We start from the raw sequence: 14,244 nt of genomic DNA, 5'->3' as shown, positions 1-14,244 counted from the left end.
GCCACTACTGGAGAATTGAGGCTTCATTATCCCCTGACCACAGCCATTTTTATTGGCTACCCTTGGTTTCTGACATTTACACCTGACTCACTCATTTTTTTTACCATCTTCTCTCTTTTATATGATGATAAAGTTAATCCCATACATGATCAAAGATTTCTAAGGGCTTTGCCTAACTGTGGTCTGCATAAGACTTTGCAACAGGGTATTTATTGGTTCATTTTTGCACGTTGTGATACTGAAGCACAGGTGCAAATGATCTGGTTCAAGGGATCCCAGTGAGTCAGTAGAGCATCACTCAGTTGTGCCTGATGTCTAATCCCACAATGCCATTCCACTGTTGAAACATCCTTGACTTTTATGTGAAAAGAAAATGTAATTGCTGGGTTAGACGGGCATGACCTGTAAGCAGACATGGGAAGGAAGACCAGAGTTCATCCATGATTCACAGGAAAATTCAGATTCAGAAATATCAACCTCTATGGCATTACACGGTTTTGTTTATGTTTTCTTGAACTACAACCCTATCTAATGCATGTTTCCAGAAAAGTTACAGAAACACTAGGACTGAATACTGAAATCAGGACAGCAGTATTAGGAGAGCTCTCCATCTCAGCTAATAGTCCAAATATTGGCTTCACGATAATGAAATTAGAGAGCCTAAACCTTACTCTGGAGGCAGACACATGGCCCATTTTTTTACAACCACACTGGCAAACATTTCAGAAGGGCATAAAGGAATGAGCTCCAGATATCATTTAACTGCTTCTGAAAAAGTAGTTACAATGAAAATAAGTCCTCTATGACCTGTTGTGTATTTGAGACTATTAGAGCATGAAATTTGCTTATGTATTTCCAAAACTATAAGAATACATGGACTTTATTATTAAAAATTCCTTCGCTTTTAAAGTAGACCTCTTCAAATGAAGTTAAAGATACACTTTATTTAAAATCTTGGGGAAAAAATGGGAATACCTTAAAGAAGGACAAAGGAAGAGGGGAGCTGAAAGGAATCTCACCTCTGGGAGGTCAAGCAGGCTCAAACCTTTCTGTTCCAGGATTTGATATTACTGTGATAAACACAATATTGCAAAATTAGATTAAAACAGCATCTTTTGCAGGAAAAAAGCAAATCTTTCATAGGACACTCTGTGCAGATAGGTGGAAATTATAAGCAAGGGACTTCTTGCAGCTAATACCAAATCTCTCATTAAAATATCTAGTACCATTGAGCAATTCATTGAGATTATTCCTGCCATAAGCATCATCCACATAAGTTGCCATTAGTAATCTTTTTTCTTTCACACAGAAGTGTAATCACATTTAACTCTTGGTCCATGTGACATCCCCGCACAGCTTAAGGAACTGGTACTTCTGAATCACAAACATCTCTTCCACCTGATACTTGTCCGTGACTAGATCTGTTAATATCTTCGGTATTGGCGTCACTTTATGTGAAATAGGTGTACAAATACCTTCCAATCTTTTTCATAGAGACATAAAAGAATTAACATGCTATTAATAACCTGTGGAACAATTATAATGCTAAAAACACAGGGCATCAAAGGGAAAATGTCGGAAGCTGAATACAGCGGGTAGAAATGGGCTGGTACGTGTAATTAGGTTACACTTGCTAAGAGATGTCTCATGTCCTAGATAACCCTTTGAAACAGTATAAAAGGTCTCTCTTCCCAGTTTCCTTCATTCACTTCTCTGCACTTAGACGTATTCCTTCCTGTCGCTGAAGGGGTAAGTCCAATTTTTCTCTTTCTCCTGAGTGATGATCAGCTGCTTTCATACAAACTTTGGCAGTGTTGGAGAATGATAGTTCACTGCTTACTGCTGGATATTGCTCAAGTATGAGACAAATTCCTTGTAGATAAGCTATTTTATAACTGCAGATTACATGTGGGATATGTTCTTAATAGTCAGAGGYGCAGACCAAATAAAAACAGCAGAAAGACTTGAAGCTACAGAGAGAGAAGCACAGTCAGAGGATTTTATGGAGAAGACACTTCCACAGTTTTTGAGGAGAGGGGACAGGGAAGTCTAAGTCTCAGTGTGGGCAATGGATCTTTGGATCTTTTCTCTCAAAAGCAAATTGTATCTATAAAAAATCATGTTTTTAGTAGGAGATGTGGGTCATCTTCCAGTACCTAAGTAGCACTGAAATTGCCTTATCCTCAAAGAACTAGAAATTAACAAGAACAGAGAGCATCCTAGGAGTTCCACAGCAAATTAGAGAAGGCAACAGTAGTATGTCCATGCCAGGCTGACAGTCTCTCTGTTCCCGACAGCTTTGTCAGTACTCCAGAAGGATGTGCTCTCGTGGGACCTGCCATGACTATGAATCCTCCTGCCACAGCTCCCGGTCCTCGTGCCATGGTGCTCGGTCCTCCTGCCACGACTYGGGACCCTCCTGCCATTACACCATCCAGAGGCAACCCGTGCAGAAGTACACCTATGTGTCGCCGTGCTGCCCCCCCACACAGCACTATTGCCCCCCCGTGCAGCGCTATTGCCCCCCGGTGAAGCAATACTGCCCCCCAGTCCCGTGCTGTCCCCAGTACACCAAGAACATCTGCAAGCTGCCCCCACAGTGCCCCAAGTACTAGCAGCTGGATCCAGCCCTGAGCCCRGACGTGCCGGCTCCCTTCTCCCTTGGATGCTCTCAGTGCCAAAGTTTGGATCATCATTTCTCTGTTCTCATTTTTTTGTGTAAATCTTCAAACACCTCTTCTATGTTTCATCGAAATACGAATTTGATRTATTTAAATGTATTTAGCATGCAAGTCCAAGTTTATGTTCTTCCTGTAAAAGTCTCTGAATGATTTCTTCTGGCAGTGGTTTACATATGATGATTCTATGTCAGCCTCAAAGCATAYATATAAGACAATAAAATTTCATTTCCAAAGGTAGCAAAAGTTCGTGTTTTTTTGATTTATTGACCTCTGTAGTTGAAAATTATCTCTATTTCTGACTTCTTATTTATAACTTCTTTGTGCTTTGTTTCTCAAAMATATCGTAAAAAACCCTCATCCTAAAGTTTCAAAATGAATGAAAACAGGTAAATCCAGATATATTTCTATGGCAGGTGAATGYATTTAAGTATAGCATATAGGGCGTTCATCTATACCTTTGTTATCCAAGGATTCTCATTTTCAGTTCCCTCATTCAGTAGTGCCACATACTTCATTTGTCAGGCTGACTCAGAAKTACAAAGGTATTGAGTTGTCTGATAAATGCAAATAGATGCCTAGAAGATTTTGTAACCCTCCTTGGGTTCAAATTACAAATCTTCAGATTACAGTTTTCATTGAAAATTGTGTATACTTAAAAACAGATCCTAAATCTCTCTACTTTTTGCAACCTAATACAATCTCTCCAGCTGTCAGCCATCTAGCTAGGACATCTATTCTAGAACAGAATGACTCACTCACTTCTGCCAGTGCCTGCTCCTCTSCATTAGTTTTAGCAAGAGGTAGACAACTAGCTTAAATTTAAACAACTAACTTTTAGTGTCTAAAATAAGGTGAAATGAATACAACACTACAAGACAGAGAACTGACACAAGGTTCTTCCCAAAAAATAGCTTTTTAACAACCTGGAGGAAACATTTCTACACTGCGTGCATTTCTACGCTACTTAAAACTCCTGGGGCTATCAAAATGGTTGCAGATCAAATTTTCCTAAACTAGGGCTAATTTTAGGACTTCAATATTTTTTGTTGAATCATGGCCTTGCAAAATCAAGAAGAGCAACTASAACATAAATACATGCTCTCCTAGCATGTGTTTTCAGAATCAGAATTTATTATCATTTCATAAAAATGCTGGCAAAGTAGCAGATTTATTTTTTCAAATTTAACATGAAAATAAGCCCTGAAAGATATGAAGACCATCTCTATGAGAGTAGCTCCTGACTTGTGAACTCAGCAAGCAACTTTTAGGAATCYTTTAGTTCCATCACATGGAATTATGACCTGGATGAAGGGACAGAGTGTCTCCTCAGCAAGTTTGCTGATGATACGAGGAGTAGCTGATACACCAGAGGGCTGTGCTGCCATTCAGAGAAACCTGCACAGGCTGGAGARCTGGGCGGAGAGGAACCTCRTGAGGTTCAACAAGGGCAAGTGCRGAGTCCCGCACCTAGGGAAAAATAACCCTGGGCACCAGTACAAGCTGGGGGCTGACCTGCTGGAGAGCAGCTCTGCAAAGAAGGACCTGGGGGTGCTGGTGGATGACAAGGTGACCATGAGCCAGCAATGTGCCCTTGTGGCCAGGAAGGCCAGTGGTCTCCTGGGGTGCATTAGGAAGAGTGTTGCCAGCAGGTCAAGGGAGGCGATCCTGCCCCTCTACTCAGCCCTGGTGAGGCCTCATCTCGAGTACTGTGTCCAGTTCTGGGCTTCCCAGTACAAGAGAGACATGGAGCTACTGGAGAGAGTCCAGCGTAGGGCTATGAGGATGATCAGAGGGCTGGAGCACCTGCCCTGTGAGGAACGGCCATGAGAGCCAGGCCTGTTTAGCCTAGGGAAGAGAAGACTGAGGGGGGATCTTATCAATGTGTATAAGTACYTGAAGGRAGGGTGTCAAGGGGACGGGGACAAACTCTTTTCACTTGCCCCGTGTGACAGGACAAGAGGCAAGGGGAAAAAAWTAACCACAGGAAGTTCCACCTGAATACRAGGAGGAATTTCTTGACGGTGAGAGTGACRGAGCACTGGAGTCTCCTTCTCTGGAGATCTTCAAGGCCCGCCTGGATGCAACCCTGTCTAACATGCTCTAGGTGACCTTGCTTGAGCAGGGCGGTTGGACTAGRTGATCTCCAGAGGTCCCTTCCAACCTTACCCCTTCTGTGATTCTATGACATCGGGACTGACCTATGGAGCATTCCCAAAGAATTCCAGCAGCGCCAGCCTGAATAAAAATCATGGGAAAAGAACAATTACACGTTGCATTATCCTAAAATAAAGACCCAGGCSACTGTAAGAGAAGCTCAGTAGTAGATAGTGAAACACTGTGATGAGTAAAAATTATGAAAATGCTTAAGTAAATCAGGAGCTTGAAGTTACTAGTGATCTGAAAACAGGATCCTAATATATGACTGTTTCCGAGCCCAAATCATTTTTGCTTAGGATTTGAAGTCCTCTTRTTCTAGAAAGAAAGTAAATAGAATAATATTGAGGCACAAGAAAAAAAAAACACAGCTGATGGTGAACTCAGAAGTTGAATAAAAATCTTTCAAATGGGAACATCCTTCTCCTAACATCATCTCCAGTGYTGAGGCATTAAGTGTGTTGGAGCTAGTCAGCTAGATTTCCACCTCCAAGTACAATCCATGTTAATTGCAGTTCCTCGTGTTATGAAAAGACATATCAATCAAAATGTGAGCCTGCCACGCAAAGGGGCAGCATGCAGGATAGGAGTCAACACTTCTGAATTGTGAGTTGATGCAACACTAGTTGCCCAATGGCAAATCACTTAATAACTCTAGGGTTAGGTTCATTCTTAAGATGTAAATATGCAGCCACCTTCAAAATCTCCATGTAAAGCAGATTAGAAAATCCATTGGCTATTAACGTGTTATGGAAAAAAATCATAATTGCTTTTCCTGACTGTGTCAAATAGGAAATGCTAAAAATTAGACACGGAAGATAAACATTGATGTGGATATGTAATTAATTGTCATCATTACCAGGAAATGCATAATTTCTTGGACAACCCTTTGGAAGCATATAAAAGTTCTCCATTCCCCGTTCCTCCTTCATTCGGCTTCACTTCTCTCTGCTGTTGCTTGCTCMAACAAGAGGTAAGTTGGATTATGTTGATATGTACTCTGCTCAGCAGCAGGAACTCACCTTTTGGCTGATTAGTTCTGTTTGACCTTATATTTGTCTTAGAAAAATTTTGTTCTTGCTGTGAGAATGGGTGCCTGTATATTTAAGCTATGCAAAGGACACTTGTGGTGTGTTCATGCAGATAGGATGACAGAAAAATTGGAATAATTGAAAGACTGGAACTGCAAAGACACAAAGCCTTGGGGCCTATTTGGTGATGGAAAGCAAGAGAACCACAGAGATCTCAAGTGAACCAGTGCAAAGTTTTAAAAGTAAACTCTACGTAACAAAAGCAGTCAGCAACATCTTGTTAGGGAAATGCCCATCAGAGTTAGACCATGCAAGAGAGGAATGTGGAATATGTCCCAAAAGACAAAGCAGCATCACTTTCAGCGTCATGATCTCCTACCTATATTACAAAGCAGAGGAAAATGAACTTCCATAGAACCTTACAAAAAAAAAAAAAATTATGAGGAAATTGCAGGTTATAGTAGTTTCTATGCCAGGCTGACAATCTCTCTGTTCCCRACAGCTCTGTCAGTACTCCAGAAGGATGTGCTCTCGTGGGACCTGCCATGACTATGAATCCTCCTGCCACAGCTCCCGGTCCTCGTGCCATGGTGCTCGGTCCTCCTGCCACGACTCGGGACCCTCCTGCCATTACACCATCCAGAGGCAACCCGTGCAGAAGTACACCTATGTGTCGCCRTGCTGCCCCCCGGTGAAGCAGTACTGCCCCCCTTTGCTGCAGTACTGCCCCCCGGTGAAGCAATACTGCCCCCCAGTCCCGTGCTGTCCCCAGTACACCAAGAACATCTGCAAGCTGCCCCCACAGTGCCCCAAGTACTAGCAGCTGGATCCAGCCCTGAGCCCGGACGTGCCGGCTCCCTTCTCCCTTGGATGCTACGGCCACAAATCATCTTATTCTACTGAAACCCTTGGGTGTCTGCAATGTACCTCACCACTCTTCTGGATGAAGTGTTTCCCTAATTATCATTCAAGATGTCATTCTTTCTAATTATTCAGGAAATGTCCTTTCTAATTATTCAGTGCATAATTACTGTTAGGAATCTTTTTATGCATGCACTTCTGGTTTAGACTCGACTGGGCATGGGAAACAATAAAGCTTACGATTCCTGAGAGCTGCATTGTCTTTCAATTTATTTATTCACTCTTCTCTTTAGACATTATTTTTTCTGGGTTCTTCAGTCAAAGTTTCTTGTATTCTAGAAACACCCTAATAYTTGTTAACCAGTAACAACAACAACATCATCCGTTTGTGAAGTAGACAGACACATTAGTAGAGGGAAAAATTTCTCATGTACCAAAAATCTGCATGGATCTAAAAAGCTGAGCAGAAAAAAGCTTTCCCTGTTTACACCAGATGATGAGTTGGTCTACAGAGATTTTTGCCTGTCATTTTGAAAAGAACAAAATCAAAARCAATTGAATGTAAAGACTTGGTCTTCTTTTCTGGAGACAAGCTCATTAAATGAAAGGAGGATAAAAAGTTCACAGTTGCTAATACTCTTATTCAATATACTCAATAATTTAAACTCAGCTTCAGAACTTTAGAGCTTGAGCATATTTATATTTAGTCTGTGCCTCTGAAAAACAGAAGGCATGAACTTCCATTTTGTATTCCAATGTTGCTGTATCACTAGCATATACTTTGGAATAGAGAAATGGGCTAGCCCAGAGAAGGTCTGTCTCATGTAAGACTCTACAGCACTAGCATAATACAAATACTAACACCATAATATATCATTATGGAGAGATCATAAACCAAAGAGTGTTGAATATAACCAAGCAAGTCCTGACCTATACATCACAAAAAAATACATTTCATCATTGCGGACTGGGCTTTTCTTACTTACTCCTGCAAAAACACCTGCAAGTAATAGGTGAACTCTTTGGAGATCACATTTTTCCTAGGACAACCTGTATTTAAAAGATTTGGAAACATTTTTGAGTAGGTAGAATCTGATGACACCCCGATTTCTYAAGTCTGGTGAGGAGGTGGAATGGTTTAGCAGGAGCATCAGTGCGCACGTCCATCACAAAGCAACGAAGGAATGGAAATGAGAACCACCACTGYAGGACAGGCACGGAGACCAAACAAGCACCAATTTCACTGACTTGACAGCTACAGCCTATTTCGGTTTTTGACCCACAACTGAGTCATAAAATGTGCCTGAGGAATTCATGCAACCCTTCTGAGCTACACAAAATGCACCACAAGCAATTATAGCACCTCTAGCCTGAAGAAAAGCTGTAGGACACTCTTATTTTAGAGAGAGGGAAGAAGAGGTTCCTGTTAGCAGTTAGTGAATTAGTCTAATGGGTAACATTTTCCAAAGCTGCTGAGTTAAGAGCTTCAGTTTTTACACTTCAAAGATCAAGTCAGACAGGATTATAAATGCCATAATTTTGCCAGTAGTGTCAGAGCCTCAAATTTGCTCAAACTCCAGCTGAAATGCATGCTTCCTCTAAATCCATGGCTTTCCATACATCTCTGCAGATGAGGTCAGGTGAAAAAATTTCAGCTATAAGGAATCAGGAAGCACTGAAATTAAAAAGAAACCAAAGAATAGGAACACTTAAATACATAGACCTAAACAGAGCTCAGTGCCATACCTCTTTCCCTGATCTTAAGGACTAAATGACTTTCAATATATGGGGAAAAAGCTGCTGGGRTCAGTAATGTCATCTGGCAAACTGAGAAGAAGATGAATAATCAGAAATATTTTAGTTTTGGTTACATCAGGGAACTTARAAGATCAAGCTAGACTTCCCAGAATCATGACAAACCCATCTATTGCAGGTGGTTATCCCATTTCCTCTTGGTATTAAGCAACACGTAAATTAAAATCCGGAGCTGTCACTTGCACAGAATGCTAGGCCTACTCCAGGAGTCAGCATTTGTGACACAAAAAGACAATTCTGTCCCTGATGCAATCCCAGTTAYCCACTGGAAAGCTAATTAACATCTCTGAGATTAGTGTCAGTCACCAGCAAATGAGAAAGAAATACCTTCCTAAAACCTTATAGGAAATTCATTAGGAATTAATATAGGATGAAATACTATGCGTCAAAGCGGAAGCACTAAAAATAGGATAGCATAAACATGCAATATTGAATGCGTAAATAATTAAATTATCATTGCAACGAGATGTCTCATATCCAAGATAAACTTTTGAAACCGTATAAAAGATCTCTCAGCCCAGTCCTCCTCAGTCACTCATCCTCGCTTCCAGACGTATCTCCCTGTGGCTGAAGAGGGTAAGACCAATTTTACCATTTCTGCTTATGATCAGAAAGAAGATATTTCCATTAGAAGTTTTTATTGCCGTAAATGTATTCTCCCTCCCTAGAGCTGAGATTTGGCTTGCTGTGGTCTGCCTGTGCATTCACAGTGCTCTAAAAGTCAGGGATGGTGGGCACAGGCAGAGGGACAGCGAAATCATAGCATCATAGAGTGGTAAGGTCGGAAGGGACCTCTGGAGATGATCTAGGGAAGCTGCAGGGGGATAACGCGAAACTGGCAACAAAAGCTCAGCCCCGTTTTGCAAGGGCTTGGGGCTGGGACTGGAGTCTGGGAGTAACCTGGGCCTGTTACATCTGCCTGCCGGGGCAAAGCTAACTGCACAAATTGACAGAGCAACCCCTGACGCTTAGGCAGAAACAAGAGCGCGTTCGGACCTGAACTGGGTCGGGCAGGTGAAAGAAATAAAGAAACAGTTCCTTGGGGAACTTCAGAGAAAAATAAAAGCTAAAAAGTAAGAAGCAAATATAGGGCTCGTTTCAACAGAATGATCTTTTGTTCCCAACAGCTTTGCTGATACTCCGGAAAAATGTGCTCCCGTGGGACCTGCCACGACTATGARTCCTCCTGCCACAGCTCCCGGTCCTCGTGCCATGGTGCTCGGTCCTCCTGCCACGACTCGGGACCCTCCTGCCATTACACCATCCAGAGGCAACCCGTGCAGAAGTACACCTATGTGTCGCCGTGCTGCCCCCCGGTGAAGCAGTACTGCCCCCCTTTGCTGCAGTACTGCCCCCCGGTGAAGCAATACTGCCCCCCAGTCCCGTGCTGTCCCCAGTACACCAAGAACATCTGCAAGCTGCCCCCACAGTGCCCCAAGTACTAGCAGCTGGATCCAGCCCTGAGCCCGGACCTGCCGGCTCCCTCCTCCCTTGAGGCCTCGAGCTCCTCTCCTGTTTCATCACTTGCTGGCTGTACAGCTTCTCTGCAAGCAAACGCTTTTAAAACAGCTAGTGGGTCGCGCAGTGATCGGGTGAAGTATCTCAACTTAACTATCTTTGAGTTGTTTATGTCCTTTCTGCCAATGCTAAGTGTAATGCCTGCTGTTAACGGTTTCTGTCTTGCTTTTCTGCTTCTGTCTCCAGCAAGGCAATAAAAATTATGCTTCAAGACTCCCGTACAGTTCTGAGTGTACTTAGTTGTTGTTCTCTGATACCTACCTGCCTAGTGGCATCCTGGGCATGTTCTTCCTTGTGGTTAGACCTGTGCTTTAGTCAGTGATTAAAATAGCTAAAATTCATGGAAAGCAGTGGAAAAGAAAGCTGCAGAAAATGCCAGCGGTACATGTCAGTGGTTCCAGGAATATCTCTCCACCTGTGGAGGGCTGGGAAAACATGCCAGATGTGAAAACAGGGTGTGCAAGGAACTCAGCAGTTGCAGCACAGGTTCGCCAGATACAGCCAGAGGCCTGGCTTGCACATTCATGTTCTTACTGTAAATATGATCTTTAAAAGCCATTGCTATATTTGGAAACAAAAYAAAGCAAATCCTGCTGGTTTTTTGACCTGACTTGGAACAACTTCAATTAAAARGATTTTATGGTGTATAATGAGAGAAAGTTCCCTGAGCATGATTCACCCATCCCAGCGCAGGCATGTGAAATAGGCTAGTTGGATGGAGCTCTGAAAGTCCCTAGTAAATAACCAGTTGGTAAGTACCTAATTGGAATTGCTTATTTATAAGTTATGGGGAAAATTGTCATTATAGAGGAGCAGCCTATTAAAGAGGAAAAGCTGAAAATGGCATATAGAGAGTAATTAATTAAAGGCCTAATTTGTGTTGTTACCATTACTGAGAGATAGCTCATTTTCACGCAGCCTTTGGAACACTGTATTTTTGTTGCTCATTCTTTGCCTGGGTGCTAGTGGGTGTTGAGTCAGTAAGTCTTTCAAGCCACAGGAGTAGTTTTGTCTTTTGTGTTTGCTCATTTTCCTGCACTTTCTATTCCTGCACCAGGTCTAGAGATCTCTATTCTGTGACTAATAGAGAATATTTTATTTCCTCTTCCTTTTTTAGTCCCACAAAATCAAAATGCTCAGAACCTCTGAGGTGGTAATGACATCCACTGTGCTTGGATATGAAGTTTCCATTAACTTCAGGAGCCTTGTATTAGCTTTATGCAGTYTCCACAGAAACCATACTGACCAAAGCCAGTAGGCTGTAAGATCACAGAAAYAGCATGGAAAGAAGAAAGAAGTCTTTGCCAATCCTGAAAAGGTTCACCATTCRGAACAGCAAGAATCAAAACCTTTACCTCATTAGAATAATCTAAAAAAATCAAAGACCATAAGAATTTTGAAAGGGAAGAAGTCCTCCACATCTAATGCTCTGGATGGTCAAGAGGAACATTTCTGCTCTAGTGGATGTGTGTTAAATAATGTAATAGTGGATTTCCACCACCAGGATAAACCATGAGCAACTCCCTAAGGTTTAATAACAGAATTTGCATTTGCCACTTCCCAGCAAGGATTGCTTCACCACATATGTGATTCTCAAAACCAGATGGATAGCACAGTATTACTTTGGGCAGCTTATGGAGGCTTCAAGAGTTCATTTACTCCTCTAAAATTTTAACTGGGATCTTTTTTTGGACATGGCTGGAATCTTTCTTTCATAAACCTCCTCTGATAAAAATGGTAATGGGCTCTAAGCTGTCTGCGGACTGGATTTCTCTCACATGACTTTAGACATCACTAATTTGCATATCAAGCCCTAAGGACAACAGTATATTTTTTGACTCAGCAGGGCAATGGATGAAGCAACGCACAAGATCTGTACAAAGTCACATAGAAAACTGCCTCATTTGGACCAGCATCTCCGCCTTTATCTCACTGCTCAGCACCCTCCAGCATTTCTAATGTTGGAGTCTCTAGTCATTTCTCAATACGCTCCAGGCTCAGAAATCCCCTCCAGGTCATTCCTCTAGGCTGGCATGGGCCTCCTTTACTATTAGCTAAGATGCATGCATTCAGCTGGTATAAATCTGTATCATTAATTAGATTTTAATGTGTGGCAGTAACCTGGTCTAACCAGGTCATTAGCACAAAGCTAGACAAACTCAGTAGGAAATTAAGCCCATGTTTCAATAGACAGGAAAACTAACCTTAGAAAGAGCTTGCCCAGAGATACAGCGAATTTTTGTATGCTGTTGAGGAAGGTGATTCAAGGTCCCTTCAGTGCTCTTGTACCACAGATATGCAGACCCAGAGCAGTAGGAGCAGCCCTCCATCCCAAAATGATCTCAGAAATGAAACATTTAATGATACACATCATGATCCTGGGTCTCGTGAATTCCCTCTGACTGGAGAGAGACAATTTTTTAAAAATACGTAGTTTAATTTGAAGTCCTAAAGATGCTCAGTGTATCATGTGAGGSCCTCAGGCTTTCATCCAAAATAAATATTAACACCATTAATGAATAACTGCAACATGATCGTTAGCATCAGCACTAATGACTGCCAATGAGTGACTGAGAACTGACCATAGAGTTTATTCCAAAAATGACATCCGCAGGTAGATCCTTAYTTGAGGGCATATTAGAACTTAAAAAAACAGGTGCTTAAAAAAATAAGAACTTAAAAAAATAAAATTTGCAGATCAAATTATGCTAAGCAGAAACAGGAGGTAAAGGTTCCAGAAAAGTTTTGTATTTTGCTTTTATTTAAAGATGTCAGAAAGGCATTGAAAAAAATCTGGAATCTGATTTGACCCAAAACTCTATTCCAAATTTGACAAATCTTCATTTAAAATTTCTCCTATTGGCAAAGCCTAGAGCATGTGTTTTCCCATGCCCTGAACAAGGAATGAGATGTCAAGAGCTTTCTGTTCCGTATTTGCTCTTCTGATGACCAGACCCCAAAGAAGGCCATCAGGCTTTGCCATTTCTGCATCTAAAAGCAAAACACGGGGCCATGGAATTACTCTTGCTGGAATTCTGTTTTAAAAATCATATCAAGGTGTGAGAGGCCTCCAAAAGGCCTCCACATGCCTCTGGAATACACCACGTCTCAGTGGTAATTAGGATTTTTATGCTAATCTAGCACTCACTGCCTCTGAACAAGCAACCTAACATCTCTGCGTAATGACATTACCATACATGAAATGAGCAGAAACACACCTTTTAAGCAGTTCACAAGAATTAACTTGACATTAAAAGAATTGTGGAAAATTTACAAAACAAATTGGTAATAATGCAAAATTGAGAGGGTGGTCAAAAATAATGAGGCAAAGACTAATAGATGAGGGCACATTCAACGAATAAGTATAGGTTTGGTGGGTAAAGGATGAAGTCAGAATTGCTAYGGGGTATCTCATTTCCGGCAGGCAGATTTCGGGCTAAATAAAAGGCCTCCCATCCTTTTGCTCCTCACTCAACTACACCACTCCGTTAACACGGTAAGTCTCGCCTACTGGCAATGTGCTTTGTTAACAAGGGCTGTAATAGGGTTTTGGTCAAGCAAGGAGTCTAAAAGTGTCTTTTGTCTGCTCTATAATTCTGYCTGATATCCAGGCTTTCCTAGCGTATTGGTCTATTGCTTATTGCAAAAGACAGTTAGCAGAAGGAGCTCAGACTTTGGGAGTGGAAAACAAAGGTTTTGCATTGGGAATTCAGAGAGTGATGTTCATGGATTGGCATAGGAAAGGCAGTTCCCAGGATAGTGCAAAAGGTATACAGATATCCCTGGGATAATGCCAGGTGGCTTGATAAACTTACAAAGATGGGGTGTATCTGAGAGTACGCTGTGTTTCAGGTCTTCATTCCATCCAGCTTTGCCTACACTACAGCTACATAAAACATGTGCTTTAGCGGATTCTGCTCCTCTGGAAAGACGGTGTGCTGCAGCCAGTCGTGCCAGCAGTCCAGCTGCTGTGACCCATGCCAGAAATCCAGCTGCTGTGCCAAGCTGTGCCAGCAGTCCAGCTGCTGTGACCCATGCCAGAAGTCCAGCTGCTGTGTCAAGCCATGCCAGCAGTCCAGTTGCTGTGACCCATGCCAGCAGTCCACCTGCTGTGATAAGCCATGCCAGCAGTCCACCAGCTGTGACCCATGCCAACAGTCCAGTTGCTGTGTCAAGCCATGCCA

The 14,244-nt window shown here is 42.2% G+C and overlaps 1 protein-coding gene across 1 annotated transcript in view; it reads left to right on the top strand.

The window, feature by feature from the left end:
* Positions 1 to 13,957: 13,957 nt before the first annotated feature.
* The window catches only part of LOC146589956 (uncharacterized), an 869-nt gene continuing 582 nt past the window's right edge, over positions 13,958 to 14,244 (top strand). Inside the window, exon 1 of the mRNA XM_085315366.1 lies at positions 13,958 to 14,230. Within this exon, the coding sequence (XP_085171492.1) occupies positions 13,958 to 14,230 (273 nt within the window). The remainder of the gene's footprint in view (positions 14,231 to 14,244) is intronic.

This window comes from Rhea americana, unplaced genomic scaffold, assembly GCF_003343005.1.
Source record: "Rhea americana isolate MKP2758 unplaced genomic scaffold, rheAme1 scaffold_429, whole genome shotgun sequence".
NCBI classification, from domain to species: Eukaryota; Metazoa; Chordata; class Aves; order Rheiformes; family Rheidae; genus Rhea; species Rhea americana.
This window is presented reverse-complemented; position numbering and strand designations above follow the sequence as displayed.